The following is a 21,447-nucleotide window of genomic DNA, read 5'->3' as shown; positions in this document are numbered from 1 at the left end:
TCACCTTTACATTGACATTTTTATTAAGAACATGTACAGTGGTGGCTAAAACAGACAGCCAAATTGTATGGCATGGTCTCAATGTCGCAGAAAGTTTTTGTTATGATTTAGAAAATCAATTGTAAGTAATCATTACTTTGATTAATCAAAAGATTAATCGAAATGAATGATTAATCATTTTCTGAATAAACAAATCATAAGTAGCTACTGCCAGTATTCGGGAAGTTAATCAATTTTATTATCTCTGATTAATTCGCAGTTGCCCCATTTGCTATAAGCTTGTCAATAATTCATATTAGTCGTATTACCATTTTCCCGACAAACCACGTTGAGCGGTTTAATTTTAAATTTAGTGAAGAAGAAAGTTCGCGCGCCACAGCAGCGGCTTTGCTTAGATTGGGCGAACGTTTCTTCTCGGCCAGTATCGACTCCGTTCAATTACAACCGAATTTACCGCCTGCCTGCAAATCATTAACAGGAACGACCCGCGTAACGCCAAGGGTTGGCAGTTCTTGTTCGCGAAACACGAAAATGGAGCCTCTTCTTGAAACGGGCCGGCTTAGATTTTGATTTCAAAACCACATAGGCGGCAGCTATGAAAGAAGCCCTCACAGCACAAACAAGCTTCCTACGCTGTAAAAAGGCGGAAGCGGTACAATAAATATATTTACATATAACAATTTTATTAAAGCAATGAAGCGAAATTTAATGTTTCAAGAATTTTTCTGTCTGTCCGTGTGTTTCCTAGGCGGACGGTCCGGAGTGGGTGCGTACTCAACCGGTAGTAGCTTCGGCTGCGAAAGTCTGACCAAGACCCTTAAGTGGTACCATGGGGAGCAGAAATCCCGTAAAGCTGGCTCCGTTTCTGCTCACTTGCGGTAGGCCGTTCGGGAGCATCGTGGTGACTGCGGTTGATATCCGAAAGCGGAAAGAGTTGATTAGCTCGAATGTAGAGTTGCAATGCAATCGGGGGTCATAATCTTTAGAATGGGAGAGGTATTAGATAGGCCTTCAACCCCACCAATAGGATGGACTGTCTACTCCTATCATCGATTGGGACCACTGTACAAACGTAGAGGCGCTGAACTGCCGTAGCTCAAGTTGCCACTTAAATTCTTTTTTCGATTGCATTTGTGCCATGATTTTTCCATTGAACACTCAACAACAGACAATCACTAAGATGACGTTGTGAACGATTGCGATGACGCCGATGATGACGACTTAGGCGGCGAGTATTGGCATTAATGTCCATTCAAGTGTACGAATAAAGTAGACATTAGAAATTATAAATAAAAAAACAATAATATAGCGAATATGATGGTGATATGCCACAAGAAGTCTAACTCGTGCACTCCAAACAACAATTTTGTGGTTTTTGATGGCATTTTACAGCGTTGCAAAGACACACACACACACGTCGCATTGAATAGAGCAATTTATGCTGCATTGAACGCGCCATCAGCGAAACCACCGCCACCACCACCAGCACAAAATGCCGTTGGCATTGACCAAAGCGAATGAATTAAATTTATAGGTCAGTAGTTACAAATTGGAAATCATACGAATACATAAATGTAGAAAATAACAGCAACAAAATGTAAACAAAAAATAACAACAAATCGTATTTGCGGCATAAAATTGCAATTGAATCGGTGAAACGATCATAGCTTAACGTGGCAACTACGTAGATTTTAATATTTGCGGGCATGCCGCTTCGTTGTTGTATGAAATAGCCTTTTGGGGTAAAGGCTCTTAAGATCTCTTGAGGTGTTCTTGTTGATTATATTTTTATGTACTTGTCTGTGTATGTATGTTGATTGAAGATTTTCAGAGAAGTTACTAAAGATGGAGTCATTATTTATTTCGTCGTCGTCGTTGTTGTAGTAAAACTTTTCCGAGGTTTAACGGAACGGTGTTGATGTTAAGGTTCTTTGTCGGATATGCATCTGCTATCCCGCGAACTTGTTTGACCTAGTCAGACCTTGCTTATTTATTCTCACATATATATGTGGAGTTAATAGTGCAATCCAACGTACCATAAAAGATTGAAAGTGAGATATAAACGATGTGATATCGGTAGATCATCCTTTGCTTGCTTCGTAGGCAGCTAAACCGTATGGAGAAGGTTGTTCCTGATGCTGGTAGTCCTTTCTCGGGTGCAGATGCGGTATGCTCTGGCTCTAAAACCTTCAAGCACTACCTCGATTGTTGCGGTAGTGATCTAATATGATCACATCTAAGCATCAAAGTCATCATCCCACATTCTCTTTCTTTATGGAACTTATGGTCATCAGACTCTTTCTTAAAGCGTACATACACGTTAATAATCGTCACATAAGTCACCTCATATAGAATATATTAGAATTGGAAAGGCTATGTAGTTATCAGATATGCATTGCATTTAACAACTTACTAATTCAAGCGACATTCCGTGTGATATAATATTTTTTTATCAAAACGGTTTTACGTGAGAGACGGAAATGTTGCCAAATATCACTTCAATGCAGATCAGGAATAGAGAAGCGTCTATTGACGATGCTGTTTTCGTTATTTTGTAGGTAAACTTACAAAAGTACCATTATTTTATTTGTGGAATTTTATATTCGATTTTAATAGCGTTGAGCCGTCCATATGCGCCCAACGTTGGCCACCAGAGTACTGCATTCGATAATATACTGATAGACCGTTAAAAGACGTCCGCGCAAATTAATATGCCTTGAATCTAAATAGTTTAGCCAATGTAACAATTGAAAGAGGAACAATTGACCATGTCTCCTTTCTTTCAATTAAGTATTTTTTCAGGAATTTTAAAAATATTGAAAAAACAGCGCAGCATGCGCCCTACAATGGTCGCCAGTTTAATTCTTTGGAATATGTACTAATAAAATGTATAAAAGTTACTTTCTACTTTACATATGGGCCTTAAAACTGCTCACGCAAGTTCTTTTGAAACGATCCGCAAACGAAAGTCGAAAATCATTAAACATCGAACATTAATGATTCGCCCACATAGCCCCAACAGCGGGCGCCAGTTTATTTTCTTGCAGGATGCACTTTTAAAGTGTGAGAAGGTTACTATCTTTATTAATGCGCTTTAAATCTGCTTACTAATAATTTCCAATATAACAATTTACAGAATCCCATTTATGTGTTTGTTTTATTAATTTTCCGACAGAGTGCATAATTGATGTATGACGTTCTGAGAACGACAACTGACACTGATGAGTTCACAACGCCGAAATCGGTTTGTTTCCAAACCGAATTTGACAAGGGATGACGGAAAATCGTTCCAATATACATCAATCTCTCATATCTTATACGTGTTATTATAAAGGAACCTCACTCCAATGCGGTTCGAGGAGAGAGAATCGTCTGCTAATAATGTTATTCTCGTACCGCCTACCACACCGAAGTTAATGGGTTCACGGCCGGGAAAAGCAACATCAAAAATATTAGAAACAAGTTTTTTTTTTCAATTAGAAGAAAATTTGTCTAATCGGGATCGCCCCTGGGCAGTGTTTGGCAAGCACTCCGAGTGTATTTCTGCCATGAAAAGCTCTCAGTGAAAACTCATCTGCCTTGCAGATGCCGTTCGGAGTCGGCATAAAACAAGTAGGTTCCGTCCCGCCAATTTGTAGGAAAAAATAAAAAAAAGGAACACGACCCAAATTGGAAGAGAAACTCGGCCTAATCCCTCTTCGGAGGTTATTGCGCCTAACATTTTATGAGCAAATTATGAACGAACGGCGTTTCCATTATACAAATTTCAGATAAAACCTCAAAAGCACAAAATCGCCAAACGCGCCCAACAATGGGCGCATGCTCGCTTCCTTCAAGTTAACACTCACAAACTTTACGAAATGTATTGTTGGCATTGATGTGCTTTAAATCTGAATATCCTCGTTCTTTTGTTAACGATTTGCACAGAAATGTTGGTAATCATAATAGCACCTGAATTTCCGACTGATGCCCAACAGTGGGCGCCACCTTATTTCAATGCAGTATGTGCTCGAGGAACATCAGAAATTTAAAGGTTGGATTGAAGAATGCTCTTCTTCTCACCAAAATGTAGGTCGCTTTGAATAACATTTTGATATAGAACATTCTTTAAACAAATTTTTATGCAATTCGAAACGGTGACCTTAATCTCAAATCCAAGAGCTTCATATTCTAGCAGAATGTCATTAGTGTTAATTTTTGGCATACGCGTTTTCAAGAAACGAAACTTGTTTACATTATGATCGAATATTGTCATCAGGGATTGCAAATCATCTCGAAATAACGTCTCTGAAGACCCATCATACGTACCAAATACTAAATGCATTGTCATCCATCAAAAAAATTCGTTTTGTTGCATCAAAAAGCTCGCACTCATTGAGATGCATTGCTTAGGCACTAAATTCTGTGTTAGGATGTCAACAGCTCTTGAAGCCGTCGGACAGGATTATATATACTAATATAATGACTTTTGTGATGATGGAAATTTATTGGAAAGTCATTGTTTGTACATACATAGAAAGGAGCAAAGGTTATGACTATACGAACGACTGGCACCAAAGCAGCGCATAGAAAGTGAATACGAATAAAGAGAAGTGGAAAGTGAGTCCAATGGTGAATGACGAATCTACGATTTGTGCCAAGTAGATCAATGGCTTTGTGAAATGCATTGAAAAGATAGAAAATAGAAAAATGAATGATTAGACAAAGATGCAATGCCTTTGATGACTATTCTGAATAACATAAAGGAAACTAAACATACATACATAGAAAAGTGAAGGGTAAATAGGTGTGACAAATCTTTTGGATTCTATCAATAAATGATTAAAAGTTCAACGAGTGTACACACTTTGTGGCGCGAAATTTTAATTGGAAAAATTTATGCATATTTTGATTCACCTAGCTCTCGTAATAAATTAATGGTTATAGGACGAAACTAAAAGTGATACATATCATAGCCACAAGATGCAATACTTTGCACTGGAGTAAACTGTATATATGACATATAAATTGGGAAACTTAAAAAAAAAACACGTTACTAAATACTGATACAATATTCAGAACATCGAAGAACTTAGCCAAGACTACGAACCCACCATTACGAAGAGGAACTTTTTCACAGATACCGAGTACACAATCTTACTTGCCAAAATCAATACAGTTCATAAGTGGCTCTGAGAACATATTATGAACTACGACAAAAAAACACATAAATCCTCTGTTCCAACAGAGTCTAAGCTTATAAAAGAAATTAAGAAAGCAACGCCAACTCTGACGATTTCTTCAAACCTGGAAGCAGAAGGCTGACGATCGAATGTGTTTGAAAACTTGAAAATGAACAAACAAAACTATTGGATCGTGGAATAGGTTGGGTTGAACTGGCAGTTCAATAAAGATCTCACATAGACTGAATGTGTCCATAGTGTTACCAGAATTTGTTGTACGACCAAACGGACGAACCCCAATCGGGTGGTTTGCAAAACTAAATGTTTTCTAGAACCTAGCTTAATTGTTACTTCGAGATCTGGCAACTCTTCTGCCCCTTATAGCTGGGCCCTTGACCTGGCGAACATAGGATACGAACAGAGAACGCGCTCAACCGCGCCTTCTTTCAGCTCGTACTTCGTACATCTGCTGTTACTAACGAAGCTTAACTTACATCGTGAGCCTCTCTTCAGAGATATGAGTCTAATATCGTAGGATTTGCACTTGATCTCAGAAATTTTGCAGCCGCTTGCTTCTGCCCACACCCAGCCAATCAGGTCCGGCCTGAGGAAAGTTTTTCCCATGCTTCTTAGCACTCTAGGACACTTTTTGATGAATTGTTTTTTTTAAGCACAATTCCTCCAGAATTTCTGCTGCTTTTCTGGGCTATGATTTCTGCCTGAAAGACGCTGCATTTATCTGGCAGTCTGTTTAATCTACTTATTTCTGGATCGACACAGTAAACCGCAGACCCGACCCCGTAATTTAGGACCATCGGTATACACGTGCATAGCACATTCTGTCATTTCGCCACCTTGGCGCCGGCCTCGATTGTGTCCCCAAGATCTCTTTCAATGCTCAGGGACGAGCCCATATGCATATTCCGTTTGCCCGATCTTAGATGGCGCTATACTTCTATGGCCATACGGCTTGCACTCAATCTACCCCGGGGCCTTAAGCGTTGTTGCAGTTGCTAGTGCAATATTTTTGGCATTAGGTCTGCAGGCGGAATGTGTAGAATGGCATGCAATGCTGCTTTCAGGGTAGTTTTTAAGGCTCCCGTTATGCTAATCATTGATACTTTACGTACTTTTTTGTGTGGCCGTCCACCAAATAAGAACCCCATAATACAGTATGGGTTTAACAATTGCTGTAAATACTCAATGAGATAGTTTGAGTGATAGGCCCCACATGCATCCTAGCATCATCTTGCATGTACAAAGTGCTGCGGAGGCTTTCTTCGCTCTCTCTTCTGCATGGAGTTTCCACGACAACTTACTAATAGTAAAACTCCTAGATACTTTGTGCTATATTTTTCTTGCAGGATTAACCCTCCAAGCTTAGGCTTAGTCCAATTAGAGACCTTGTACTTCCTAGTAAATAATACTAGATCCGTTTTTTCCGCATTGGCGGTTGACCCGACTCCAGATGCCCAGGCATATACATCCCGAAGTGCCTGATCCATCAGAGAGATGAGTGTTGTTAGGCATCTGCCGTTTATGATGATAGAAACGTCATCTGCTTATTCGCGTCGTGCTTCTTTTATGTTTTCCTACAAATTAGCATGAGAGGACCTGCTTGTTTTATGCCGACTCCGAAGGGAATCTGTAAGGCGTATGAGTTTTCGCAGAGAAGATTTTCATGGCAGAAATACAGTCAGAGTGCTTGCCAAAAAATTTTCTTATAATTGAAAAAACTTGTTCGACTCGCGTAACTCATCACTATCACCGACCAAGTCTTCGGCTACCTTTTTCACGACGGGATGTGGAAAATTTGTCGGCGATTTGGACATCCATCATCGATGTGATCGCCGAGCTTAAGAAAAAACATACTGGAGGGGCTGTAGGCCTGTCAAACATCGCTGTAATAACTGACAGGGGATGTCTTCTTATGTCTCTAGAACACCATATATGGAGTTAGGCGGGAAAACTTCCCGTAAAGAAAAGAAACAAATTACTGAAAAAACCGTTTTTGTTAAATATTTGGAGACCTGGGCATCATAATAGACAACTAGTTGATGTGTTAAGGAAAGCAGACTCTGCGCGCAGACATCGACAAAACTTTGATCTGGATACTAGTATAGCTTAAACTCTTACGTATAGAGAATTGACTTCGACATACGCACGTGTGTCCTGCATGTAAAGCGTCTCCAGATGACATCAACCATCTCTTCAATTGCAATGTTGAACCAACGCCTCCAATACCCATGCTGAAGTGGTGGAGTGAAACACTGCTACGATAAGAAGAAGAAGCCCGAAGGTCGCTCTGGTTCATTTAAAATTAGCTTGCTGGCCACAACTGACACTAAGATGAAAGTAAAAGAAATCCACTCTTTGTTTAAGAATAAAGCCAATCTGGCCTAACGATGACTTTTGTTCAGCTCGAAATTAAATTTTCTAAATCACCACAAGTATAGATTGTAGGCGGGAGGTTTTCATACTTTAAGCCTTAGCCCCAAAGCCCCCCATCGTTTGGTCAATAGCCATAGGTACTTGAACTCAAACAAAATGAGATTTAGTAAATGGCAGTTAGTGGTTTCTAGAAAAAGTTGGCAATTATGATATTCTTAGAGAAAATTTCATGCTTTAAGTGAAGGGCTCACATATCACTGGCAGTTGAATTTAAGAGGAAAAAACCGAGGTGTGTTTTTGTAATGTCTGAATTGTTTATGCTCCAAAAACCTTCAAGATATTTAAACCCTTTAGCATATAAGTATGCAACACTACCCACTATGGAGCATGAAACGGTGGCCACCAGCTATCGAATATGTCGCTTAAATTATGAGATCACATGGAAAACATTGAATGTACAGACCAACAATAGATAAATGGCAAATCAATGCGGCAACTGCACGAGTTATAACAGTAACAACAGCGGATGATAGTGATTGTCTGCAGAATATTGTTAAAAAAAAACACACAACAACAACACAACACAAATGTACAAAAAAATGCGTACAAAGCAAGTAAACGATTGCTTTGTTGGTGAATGCCACTTGTTGCAATGAACAGCAAAAACCGTTTCTTAAGTTGCAACAACAGCCACATTGGAACATACATTAATAGCAAAAAAAAACAAGTAAGGAAGGTTAAGTTCGGGTGTAACCGAACATTACATACTCAGTTGAGAGCTATGGTGACAACATAAGGGAAAATAACCATGTAGGAAAATGAACCGAGGGAAACCCTGGAATGTGTTTGTATGACATGTGTATCAAATGAAAGGCATTAAAGAGTATTTTATGAGGGAGTGGGCCATAGTTCTATAGGTGGACGCCATTTAGGGATATAGCCATAAAGGTGGATCAGGGTTGACCCTAGAATGCGTTTGTACGATATGGGTATCAAATGAAAGGTGTTAATGAGTATTTTAAAAGGGCGTGGACCTAAGTTCTATAGATGGACGCCTTTTCGAGATATCGCCGTAAAGATGGACCAGGGGTGACTCTAGAATGCGTGTGCACAATATGGGCATCAAACGAAAGGTGTTAATGAGTATTTTAAAAGGGAGTGGGCCTTAGTTCTATAGGTGGACGCCGTTTCGAGATATCGTCATAAAGGTGGACCAGGGGTGACTCTAGAATGCGTTTGTACGATATGGGTATCAAATGAAAGGTGTTAATGAGTATTTTAAAAGGGAGTAATCCTTGGTTCCATAGGTGGACGCCGTTTCGAGATATAGCCATAAAGGTGGACCAGGGGTGACCCTAGAATTTGTTTGTACAATATGGGCATCAAACGAATGGTGTTAATGAGTATTTTAAAAGGGAGTGGGCCTTAGTTCTATAGGTGGTCGCCTTTTCGAAATATCGCCATAAATGTGGACCAGGGGTGACTCTAGAATGCGTTTGTACGATATGGATATCAAATTAAAGGTATTAATGAGTATTTTAAAAGGGAGTAATCCTTAGTTCCATAGGTGGACGCCGTTTCGAGATATCGCCATAAAGGTGGACCAGGGGTGACCCTAGAATTTGTTTGTACGATATGGGTATCAAAAGAAAGGTGTTAATGAGTATTTTAAAAGGGAGTAATCCTTAGTTCCATAGGTGGACGCCTTTTCGAGATATCGCCGTAAAGATGGACCAGGGGTGACTCTAAAATATGTTTGTACGATATGAGTATCAAATGAAAGGTGTTAATTATTATTTTAAAAGGGAGTGGGCCTTAGTTCTATAGGTGGACGCCGTTTCGAGATATCGTCATAAAGGTGGACCAGGGGTGACTCTAGAATGCGTTTGTACGATATGGGTATCAAATGAAAGGTGTTAATGAGTATTTTAAAAGGGAGTAATCCTTAGTTCCATAGGTGGACTCCTTTTCGAGATATCGCCGTAAAGATGGACCAGGGGTGACTCTAGAATGCGTTTGCACAATATGGGCATCAAACGAAAGGTGTTAATGAGTATTTTAAAAGGGAGTGGGCCTTAGTTCTATAGGTGGACGCCGTTTCGAGATATCGTCATAAAGGTGGACCAGGGGTGACTCTAGAATGCGTTTGTACGATATGGGTATCAAATGAAAGGTGTTAATGAGTATTTTAAAAGGGAGTAATCCTTAGTTCCATAGGTGGACGCCGTTTCGAGATATCGCCATAAAGGTGGACCAAGTGTGACCCTAGAATTTGTTTGGACAATATGGGTATCAAAAGAAAGGTGTTAATGAGTATTTTAAAAGGGTGTGGGGCTTAGTTCTATAGGTGGACACCTTTTCGGAATATCGCCACAAAGGTGGACCAGGGGTGACTCTAGAATGTGTTTGTACGATATGGGTATCAAATTAAAGGTATTAATGAGGGTTTTAAAAGGGAGTGGTGGTTGTTGTATAGGTGGTCGCATTTTCGAGATATCGCCATAAAGGTGGACCAGGGGTGACCCTAGAATTTGTTTGTACAATATGGGCATCAAAAGAAAGGTGATAATGAGTATTTTAAAAGGGAGTATTCCTTAGTTCCATAGGTGGACGCCGTTTCGAGATATCGCCATAAAGGTGGAGCAGGGGTGACCCTAGAATTTGTTTGTACAATATGGGTATCAAAAGAAAGGTGTTAATGAGTATTTTAAAAGGGTGTGGGGCTTAGTTCTATAGGTGGACGCATTTTCGAGATATCGCCATAAAGGTGGACCAGGGGTGACTCTAGAATGAGTTTGTACGATTTGGGTATCAAATTAAGGTATTAATGAGAGTTTTAAAAGGGAGTGGTGGTAGTTGTATATGTGAAGGCGTTTTCCAGATATCGACCAAAATGTGGACTAGGGTGACCCAGAACATTATCGGTTGGATACCGTTAATTTATTTATATATGTAATACCTGGCAAGATTTTAAGGGTGTTTTATTTCGCCCTGCAGAACTTTTTCATTTTCTTCTACTTAATATGGTAGGTGTCACAACCATTTTATAAAGTTTTTTCTAAAGTTATATTTCGCGTCCATAAAACAATCCAATTACCTTACCATGTTTCATCCCTTTTTTCGTATTTGGTATAGAATTATGGCATTTTTTTCATTTTTCGCAATTTTCGATATCGAAAAAGTGGGCGTGGTCATAGTCGGATTTCGTTCATTTTTCATACCAAGGTAAAGTGGGTTCAGATAAGTACGCGAACTGAGTTTAGTAAAGATATATCGATTTTTGCTCAAGTTATCGTGTTAACGGCCATGCGGAAGGACAGAGGGACGACTGTGTATAAAAACTGGGCGTGGCATCAACCGATTTCGCCCATTTTCACAGAAAACAGTTAGCGCCATAAAATCTATGCCCCTACCAAATTTCAAAAGGATTGGTTAATTTTTGTTCGATTTATGGCATTAAAAGTATCCTAGACAAATTAAATGAAAAAGGGCGGAGCCACGCCCATTTTTAAATTTTCTTTTATTTTTGTATTTTGTTGCATCATATCATTACTGGAGTTGAATCTTGACATAATTTACTTATATACTGTAAAGATATTAAATTTTTTGTTAAAATTTTACTTTAAAAAAATTTTTTTTTTAAAAGTGGGCGTGGTCCTTCTCCGATTTTTATAATTTTTATTAAGCGTACATGCAGTAATAAGAGTAACGTTCCTGCCAAATTGCATCATGATATCTTCAACGACTGCCAAATTACAGCTTGCAAAATTTTAAATTACCTTCTTTAAAAAGTGGGCGGTGCCACGCCCATTGTCCAAAATTTTACTAATTTTATATTTTGCGTCATAAGTTCAACTCATCTACCAAGTTTCGTCGCTTTATCGGTCTTTTGTAATGAATTATCGCACTTTTTCGGTTTTTCGAAATTTTCGATATCGAAAAAGTGGGCGTGGTTATAGTCCGATATCGTTCATTTTAAATAGCGATCTGAGATGAGTGCTCAGGAACCTACATACCAAATTTCATCAAGATACCTCAAAATTTACTCAAGTTATCGTGTTAACGGACGGACGGACGGACGGACGGACGGACGGACGGACGGACGGACGGACGGACGGACGGACATGGCTCAATCAAATTTTTTTTCGATCCTGATTATTTTGATATATGGAAGTCTATATCTATCTCGATTCCTTTATATATGTACAACCAACCGTTATCCAATCAAACTTAATATACTCTGTGAGCTCTGCTCAACTGAGTATAAAAAAAAAAAACCTGCATTTTTTTCTATTCATTGCTCTATGTACTTTCATAGTAGTTTTTGCTGCTGTTGTTGTAATTGGTATGAAATGATTTTTATTTTTTTTCCTGCACTGAACTCCTGGCCTTTCAAACGTTGCTTGGCCGTGATCAAGGAACGGCAACATATGCAATAGCAACATCAGCAACAGTGTTGAAGTTATGAAAAGTAACAGCTCCGACACATAAGCAGTTTTTCATATAGATGAGTTTAACACATGCTTATGCATTATGAGTAGATTGCATGTATTTTTATGGAGAATGGTAGAATGAGCGACACTAGCGCCATCTGAAATTGAAAAGTAGCCAACTCCCCAATTTTGTTCCAAGCAAATCATCAGAAGAAGAATTTGACATTTCCTTTGGCTAAGGGTGTTGGCACAGTTTGCAAGTGAAATTATTTTTCCCACTGGTTGGTAAATTTTGTAACATTTTTCACAATTAAAAACTGCAATACAGCAATCGAATACGACACAAAATATGTTAGCAAGTATTTTTGTTGTATAGGGAGAATGTTTACAACAGTGCTTCGCGAAATTTTGTATGTGAATGGGCAAGGCGTAATAAACTTCTATTGCCAAGTCTGAAGTTCCTTAATATTTACAAACGCAACTTCTTGGTTGATTGTGGCGATGTTATTGGAATGCATAAGCTTGTGTTAAACGCATCTATACGAAAAATGTCATTGTGCCACCGCCTTAAGGTATGACTGTGTGTTAAAGTTTTTTATGTGTGTGCGTGTGTGTGTGTGTGCGGTTGTGTGACTGGTGGGTTGATCATGATGCTGGGTGATTACAAAGTAAATCGATTGTCATAAAACATGCTATCTCTATGTACAGTAATTTATATATCTCTCTTTGTGCAGTTGTGTGGGTAAACATTTTTTTACAGACTCGTTATTCGCAAGAAACCAAAACAAAAACAACAACTTCTTAAAGGCAATAAGCAATAAACGTATCAATAAAAGTGCAGTTTACGCTAGTAGAGAATAACGGCAATTGTTATATCAACAACAACAAACAATTGTAATGATCACATCAATAAAGTACAGTAATGGAATAGTTGAGGACAAATACAAACGAGTACTCGTTATTCGCTACTCATGCGCTTACAGCTGTATTCGCACATTTGTATGTGCGTCGATATGTATGTTAGGAAGCTTAGAGGTTCATAACTGATGAGGCATAATTCGCACGATAAATAGTAGTCAGCAGGTAGATAATATATGCCTGAGGATATGGTAAAAATACGGTAAATGTTTTATTAGCATATCGTTTTTAAACAGTAAAAAGCAAGCCAGCGTTTCTTTGTATAACTAAGTATCTTCTTTCTCCGTTTCCTTCACTTCCTTTTTCAGTTTGTATAATGGGATGTCTTAAGGGGCATATCTCTGGGTACATCGCAACTTACCGATTGAAGGACTTTCTATATAATAAAAAAAGGCGTGAGTACCAAGCACTCGTGATGTTCAATCTGTAAACAAACGGGTGTACATTACTTAGGTGTAAATTACTTAAAGCTCAACCTACGCTTGAAACCCCACCCCAAAAGAGGTAGCTTTACCCGAAACAAATAATTTCGGACTTTTTGAAAAAAGCTTCGCCGTCTTCTGATCGGTAACAACTGAGAACGACAAGTTATTGTTTTATTATAAGCTTGCTATCGAAAGAAAATTTACGTCAACGGCTTGTTTTTGTTTTCTTATCGGTTTGTTATTGACGGGCAGCAGGGGTATAATTGATTTTATATTGAAATTTATTTATTTTATTTATTTGTTTTCCAACAAATCAATTAGTCGTCGTTAGCACATCGATAGCACGGCGATAGAAAATCGTTACGTTGTCGGTAATGAATCGATAACTTTTTGATAGCGAATCGAAAACTTTTCGTTAACGAATCGATAACTTTTTGTTAACATATTGGGTTTCAAATCTGCAGCACGCTAATAGCAAATTAGAAAAACTCCGAATACAAATCTTGGGATAACAATCGATCGAAAAACGATTACCCTTTGATAGCATATCGATTAATTTTCGGTAACAAATCACTAGTGCGCCGATAACTAATTGGTAATACTCAGTAAAAAAATCGATAACGAGCCGATAGTTCTTTGGTGAAATATAGATATCGATAAACAATCGATGTTTTTGTTAATAAATCGATACATTTTTGATAACAAACCCTTAACTCGTCGACAAATTGAAAACGAACAACTCGTCGATAACTCGTCGTTGTTATCGATTGGAAATTTATAATAATTCGATAACTCGCCGAACTTCTGTTTCAATTTGCGTTGTGCTCTTTTTAATTTTTCCTAAAAATTGGCGGGACGAGACTACGTGTTTTGTGCCAAAGTCGACGGTAGATGCATTTTCACTGAGAAGCTTTTCATGGCAGAAATACTCTCGGAGGAGCGATCACGCCTAGAAAATGTTCTTTCTAATTGAAAAAAAAAAACGTGTTTCCAAATTTTTGATGTTGCTTTGGTCGGGGCTTGAACCCAAGACCTTCAGTGTGATAAGACGCGAGAGTGGTTTTACAATATCTTGAAGCGTACCGCATAGACAGTCACCCGCCTTGCGGGTTACATCGAGCCCCTGACAGAAAACCCTCTCTCAGCCTCGCATTCTTCTTCGATTCATCTAGTTAACAAGCCCACTGCCGCACATTAGTTTCTTTCCCCACTCCTATCTCGAGGGAATGACTATTCTGAAGTTTGCACAGAGGAGCAGTTTTTAGCAAGCAATTGTCTGTGTGATCTGGGATGAAGTTGTTAAGAATGCTAGAATGCCCCATGTTAGACATTCTAAAGTCCATGTCACGAAGCCTGATCAGCGAAAGGGACACAGCCTCTTGCCCGCAATATCTGATTGTATGACAGTAAATACCAAGGTAGGTGCTGTTCGGCCCGCCTGCTGATACCAACAAGCACTGCACTTTGTATTGACACATACATTTTCGTAACACTCGCCAAGTGAAGTACGTCCCACTGGACCATTTGATTGAAGCAAGAGTCCCCAGCAAAAGCTTCCGTACAGCACAAAGTCATCGCTCTTTGAAAATTGGACAGGCTGATTTACCAATATTGACTGAGAGTTTGCCCGACAAAGCCAAAGATACCTAATTGACAATTACCTACTAACCGCAATCATAGAAGCGGAGAGTTGGCGCTAAGTTACGGAAATGGCAGAACATAACACGCACGTTGTTGTTGTTCTTTTAGCGTTAAAGACACCCCCGAAGGTTTTGGAGCATTATCGATGTTGTTAATCCTTTGCCGGATATAGATCCGGTACGTTCCGTTAACAAGCACCATTGAGGTACAAGCCCGACCATCTCAGGAATGATTTAGTATGACCACATTGAACCTTCTAGACCATCCCGGCCCACCCCATAGTTCTATGGAACTTGAGTTAGGTTGGAGAAGCTATAAATTGCGCTGGCAACACTTTTAAAGAGTGGCGCTACACAACCTCTTGAATCATTTGGGTATTATGGTTGCTTCTTACGATAGGCATACCTATCGCGGGTATATTCTAAGCCCCTAACCCGCTAAAGTATACCATGCATGCACGTTTTATTTTGTAACACGGGTGCTGGTATCTAATTGGGGATTTTTTATTTGGACACATACAGTGTATATGAAGTCTTTATTGACAAGCCAGTTCAACTTAACCTGAAGCAGAAAGCTTGCCACCTTGGGGGAGACCTCATTGACTTCGCAGGTTATTCGTTGTTCCCTTTCAACTTTATGGATAAAATTGATCAGCACATCATTGACACCGTGAATGCTCCGAGCTGCAGTGGCGCAGTGAGGGTGGGGTAGCATCTTGCACCGGGCGCTACTCACAGGGGGGCGCAAAATGGTCCACAAAGCAGAACTTTCTGGATAATTTGTATTTTTATAACTGATTTCTGGAAAAAATGTTCTATACTAAAAAATTCATGCATATATCGGGTATACTTGCGACAGGTTGTGGAATAATTGAAAGCATATATCTTTTTTTCTCACGTTCAACGTTACGATGGGAATTATTAGAAAATGCTTTAACAAAAACTGTCAAACGTGAATCTGAAACACGATGGAGCACCAGAATACAAGCGGTAAGCGTTATCGTCGGTGGTATATGTAATAAAACACTTAGAACAATTAGCAGAGGATACTAACACTACAAGTAACACGAGAAGCCAAGCTATTCTATCTAGCTCGTTCTGGTGCAAAACATACTAAATTTTAGTTTCATAACATTAATTCATTTGTGGTATAAAACCTTAAGGAGGATTGATCGTGTGCAGCTCAGATAACAAATCCGGGGAAGAATTTCAGAGAAGCGTATCATGATCTTAAATCACTAGCGACTGAACTAACCGAAATTGGAGGATTGATCGTGAACAGCTCAGATTACACGATCCCGGAATGAATGATCTTAATTTATTGGCGACTGAACTATCCGAAATTCTTGACACTCTCTATGAAGAAGCTATAGAAAAAGATAAGTCTGTTTGTGAAAACTGCGATATTGATATAGCAAAACGTGTAAGAAGGCGCTGCAAAATGCCCAGAGAATCGGCTAGACATGTTGGTCTTTCCGCAGAATGTGAATTTCTCCCATTATAAAAAGTGTTCTCTATCGTCTCCAACAGGAAATACGTACAATATTTACACGATCAAATACCTTAATTTTAAGTTTGGATTTCTCATAGACGTTGGAAATTGGTTAAAGAAGGACAATAACGCCTTAGAAAATAATTGTAAGAACTTGGGTGAAATTTATAATACAGATTTCGATGGAACAGAACTTTTTATCGAAATATGTGACTGCAAAATATTACTTTTAAGTAGAAAGGAAATTGAACCTAAAACTCCGTTAGAATTACTTACTTTTAAAAATCTCGTATGGAGAATATGTTTTTTCAAACTTGCGAGCGGCACTTCAAGTACTCTTGACAATCTCAGTATCAAATGCTAGCTGCGATCGTTCATTCAGCAAATTAAAGCTGCATTTACGATCAACGATGGGGCAAGGTCACCGAAGTGACCTCATATTATTAAGTGTGGAAAAAGAAAATTTTTAAATGATAAATTTTGTTGATATCATTGATATATTTTCTTCCTCAAAGGCATGAAAAATTTGCGCATAGATATTAGTTTTACTAATGTATTATAATCATATTATTATTAAATACGTATTTGCGTCTACTTATAGATGATTACTTTAGCCTACGACTTTATTGGTTTATTAATTTTTGAATATATAAAATTATATGGTTTTAATAAAAGAGGGGGGGGGGGGGGTGGGTCAGCCACTGCCGAGCTGCAAGTTAGGATAGGTTAGGTTTGGTGGTAGCTGTGACGTGCAGCTGCAAGTAATATTGCGGCTTTGGCAAAGGCACCCGCACTAATTCAGTCTCTCAAAGACCGGAGGTCGTTTCAGTGTAAAAATGTTTGTTTTTCAAAAGCGAAGACTTGCTATCAGCACTACTTGGCACAGGTTAAGGAAATTAAGAGGGATATTTCCATTTAGCCTTATTGTCAGATCGTACAACGCATTACACACACATATGCCCATTGAAGCTCCAATGAAATACCTGGGAATAATTTGTATAGTAGTTCATTAATTCTGCTAATCTAGATTTACACTCTTCCACGCTTTTTTCTCTCTTTGACGATCTGAACTACAGTCTTTCCACCGCCAAGAAGCTTCAGTTCAAAGCCTCCGCCCGCCTTTAATAACCCCATAAATGCGCAGTTACAAAAGTTCGTGTAATATTTGGTAATTAATTAGAAATATTTTTTCTTTCCTTATCCACACCAGACATCTCAGTTAATCAAATCCCCACTAAACCATCGACTGACATAGTTTCGCACATACATTTGCGCTCAAACTTGTAGTCTCAGTTTCACACACCCCCACTTCCTATTAATAAAAAAACCATCACTCAAAATCATGTACTCACCTTATCCTTATTGCCGATTTGTTGCTTTTGTTGGTAGAATTCCTCGCGTGCATTCAAGCTATCAATTAACGCCGACGTATTTACTTGAGGCTCATAGTCCATGTCATTGCTTGGAGCGCCGTAGTTATTGGCCAAAGTTGTGGTGATTGGCGTCGAAGTGTACGAAGATGACGACGATGGCGATGCGGATGCGGCTGCAGTAGAAGAAGTAGATGCAGTTGCAGCAGCAGACGAACTTTTATCTGCGGTTAGTGGTGTAGGCGATGACAAGGAAACTTTATTATTATTATTATGAGTTTGATATAAAGATGGCGAGGAGGCTGATTGTGGCAGCTGTGTTAGTTGTGACTTCTGGTATTGCAATTGTTGTAATTGTTGTTGTTGTTGCAGAAGTTGTTGCTGCTGTTTTTCCAAAGCCAGTTGTTGCTGCAGTTTTTGCTGTTGTAGCTTTTGTAGTTGTTGCTGCTGTAATTGTTGATATGCCTGCGCCGGTTGTATTGTTGTTGTAGTGGTGACCAACTTTTGCCTATTCGTTGCCGTATGCCGATGCTGGCCGCCAGACGTTGTGTGCTGAGGTTTCTGGCCACGTTTCACTGTGCTGCTGCCCACTTTGGTAATACCAGCAGAGTTGGGACGCTTTGTGGCGCGAGTTTTTGTCAATTTGCCGCTTGTAGTTAATGTACGTTGACTGCCAATTGTGGTGAGACCAACGGCGCCATTACTGCTACCGACGTTAGATTCCTCCGATTCAGCTTTTATGGATGCAGCAGCTAAACGATTATTTGAACGCGCAGCAACAAACTGATCATCAGCATCTGTGGCATCTGTTAGCGCATCTATTGTTGTGCTGGGATAATAATCAGCTGGTGAAGAACCGCTGCCGCCACCTGCTGTCATTAAATTTTCAGTGGTGTCCCCAATCTCCACGCCATCTGTGCTGCCACTTTCTGTTCGTTCAGCATTTACGTCATTGAAATTATAATCTGTGGTGGTAGCGGCTGGTAGTTCGCGCGCGATGGCAGTTTGCGCTGTTACCCCAGTCCGCACAGCAGCCAGCTCATCCATGGAGGTCTGCAGCTGCAGTAGTGTAGTCTCATCTAGCACTAAAGTAGAGTCGGTTTCGGCTTCAGCTTTATTTGCCACCTCTGTTGTGATGCTGGTTGTTTTAGCATCCGCAATCTCATCTTCAATGTCAGCACCTGCATCCGTCGGTGTGTGTGTACTCGCTGTAGCATCCCCATTATTCGGTAACTTCACAACTGCTGCTGTGAGCCGTTCACTGTCATTGATGTCCAGCGACTCTTTGAGGCGTGCCACACGTTCCACTATACGCTCCAACATATCCTTTTGGGATTCAGGCAAGTTTTTCGTATCCAGCGTTAATAGTTTATTATATTTTTCAATATTTGCTTTAACCGTTTCGATGTCAGCTTGCATTTTGGCTGCAGGTGGCGCTTGTGTGGGATTGTCAGCCGCAATTGGCATGTAATGCGTTCGTGCACGCCGATTACTATAGCCGACTAGTTCTATTACGTCAGGATACTCGGCGCTGATGGTGCTGAAGAATTGTAGCAAGTTGATGAGTCCGAAGGCAATGGACAGCCAGGCTATCGAGCATATTCGCAAAGAAAACATTTTTGATGATTTTTACGGTTTTAATACCGTTAGTTTAAACGGAAGTTAAAATTTTCTTTTTCTTGCTTTGCAAATTAATTAAGGCACAATTTTTTTGTTCTTTTGCTCTATTACTGGAAATTTTGTTACAACAGTTAAATTTTATACAAAAGACAATTTTAAAGTTTTTTTAATGTCTTAAAAAAAAATATAATATTAAAAAAATGTTTTCGTAAATAATTATGTGCAATATGTTATTGTTATTATCGACTATTCGAACAGTTTTGTTTTTATTAAAAAAAAAAAAATGTAAATCGTTTTCAAAAAAATAAGTTTTGTTCTAGAAACTGAAGATACAGAATTAGAACTGTTCCAATTTAAAAATTCAAATCAACATTGTACACAGAAAAATGAAATTGAAAAACGTTATCGAAAACAGAAAGCGATAATCTTATGTTATTTTAAAATATATTACTTAAAAAAAATTCGGAAACCTTAATAAAAAAAAATGTATTCTTCCAAAAATTAAGCTTTGTGCCACAATTCGAATACAAGATTTAAAAAACTTTTGAATTCAAATTTGGAATCAATAAGAAAATAAAAATAAATGCAAGGCGCGATAACCTCTGAAGAGATTTTATGCCGAGCTTCTCTTCCAATTTGCGTCGTGCTCTCTTAATTTTGCCTACAAATTGGCGGGACGGGACCTACTTGTTTTATGCCGACTCCGAGCGGCATCTGCAAGGCAGATGGGCTTTCACTGAAAGCTTTTCATCGCAGAAATACGCTTGGAGTGCTTGCCAAACACTGCCGAGGGGCGGCCCGCTTAGAAAAAATTGTCTTCTAATTGAAAACACTTTTTTTCTAAAATTTTGATGTTGCTTTTTTAAAAACTGAAAGAAATATATATAATATATATTTTTTTGAGAATGTGTAGCTTTTATAAATTAAAAAAGTTAAGTTCGTGTTTTATTCTTGCCTTTATCACTAAAAAATATTAATTGCTTTCCGCTCATTTACTAAAGGCTCTAATAAATTTTTTTTTAAATTCTGCTTGACCAAAAACCTTAATTTGAAACTGTTTTCGAAAGAAATTTTTTTTTGGTTTATTATATATTTTTTGCTTGGTGTTTATGTTTAAGGATTCAAAAATTTTCCCTTGTGCAAAAAGTTAAAAGTTTTTTGAAAAAATTTGAGATTGCTTTAAAAATATTACTCTGACCTAAAAAATTTTTGCATCAAAGAAAATAAAAATTTCGTAATGTGAAACTACATTTTAAACTCTTAGTTTCTGTCTTAATCGTTTAAAAGTTTTAATTTGAAAATGAAACGGAATTAAAAAAAGTAAAAAAAAAACTATATGCATAAAAAGTCCGTCATCAAAATTTCATTATTTATATTAATAATGTTTTTATAATTTCTCCAAAAAAACTGTACAAAAAAATCATTCAGCCCATGAAATTTACAAAGTTGTTTGCTCTACAATTTTATTTTTTTTCTCGAAAAATTCCAATTTGATTCAGTTTTATTTTTATTCATATTTTTACAAATGTAGATTTCTAAATTTCAGTTTTTATAAATGCATATTTTTTTAAATTAATTTTAGCCTGGAAAAATTAAAGCTGTATTTATTTACCTTTATTTGAAAAATATAAAAATTGGTCAATGAAAAAATTAATTAGAATATTTCAAGTTTGTTTTAGTTTGGCGAAGTTAAAATATATTTAAAAATTTAACTAATTTTAGCAACAAAATTTTTTCCATATATTATAATTTAAACATTTTTAATTTAGAATTTTTAAGATTTCTTTACAAAATAATAGAAAAAATGTCCTATTAAACTATTAATATGAATTAATATTTCAAGTTTTTTTGGGCTGTAATAGAAACAAATAAAATAGAAAATCGAATTTTTTTGCTACTAATATTCCTTGCTGAGATTTGAAATAATTTAAAAAAATGTGTCCCAGTTGGTCTGCTTATAGTAAATGTTCTTCAAATCTTAGACATTAATTTGGGT

General features: G+C 38.1%; 2 protein-coding genes across 8 annotated transcripts in view; one reads left to right on the top strand and one right to left on the bottom strand.

Moving 5' to 3' along the window:
- Nucleotides 1-21,447, top strand: part of LOC137253163 (elongation factor-like GTPase 1) — a 467,431-nt gene that overhangs the window by 136,312 nt on the left and 309,672 nt on the right. The gene's annotated exons all lie outside the window — the stretch shown is intronic.
- The window catches only part of dsx-c73A (doublesex cognate 73A), a 154,656-nt gene that overhangs the window by 130,441 nt on the left and 2,768 nt on the right, over nt 1-21,447 (bottom strand). For 3 of the 7 annotated variants that reach the window (XM_067789649.1, XM_067789643.1, XM_067789647.1), the window contains one exon: nt 17,814-19,624. In XM_067789649.1, the coding sequence (XP_067645750.1) occupies nt 17,814-19,448 (1,635 nt within the window). In that variant the 5' untranslated portion in view covers nt 19,449-19,624. The remainder of the gene's footprint in view (nt 1-17,813; nt 19,625-21,447) is intronic. The other 4 variants (XM_067789642.1, XM_067789646.1, XM_067789648.1 and 1 more) reach the window with 2 other exon arrangements.

The sequence above is a fragment of the Eurosta solidaginis genome, chromosome 5, assembly GCF_040869045.1.
Source record: "Eurosta solidaginis isolate ZX-2024a chromosome 5, ASM4086904v1, whole genome shotgun sequence".
Classification (NCBI taxonomy): Eukaryota; Metazoa; Arthropoda; class Insecta; order Diptera; family Tephritidae; genus Eurosta; species Eurosta solidaginis.
Note: the sequence above shows the minus strand (reverse complement) of the source record. Positions and strands in the feature narration are given on the sequence as shown.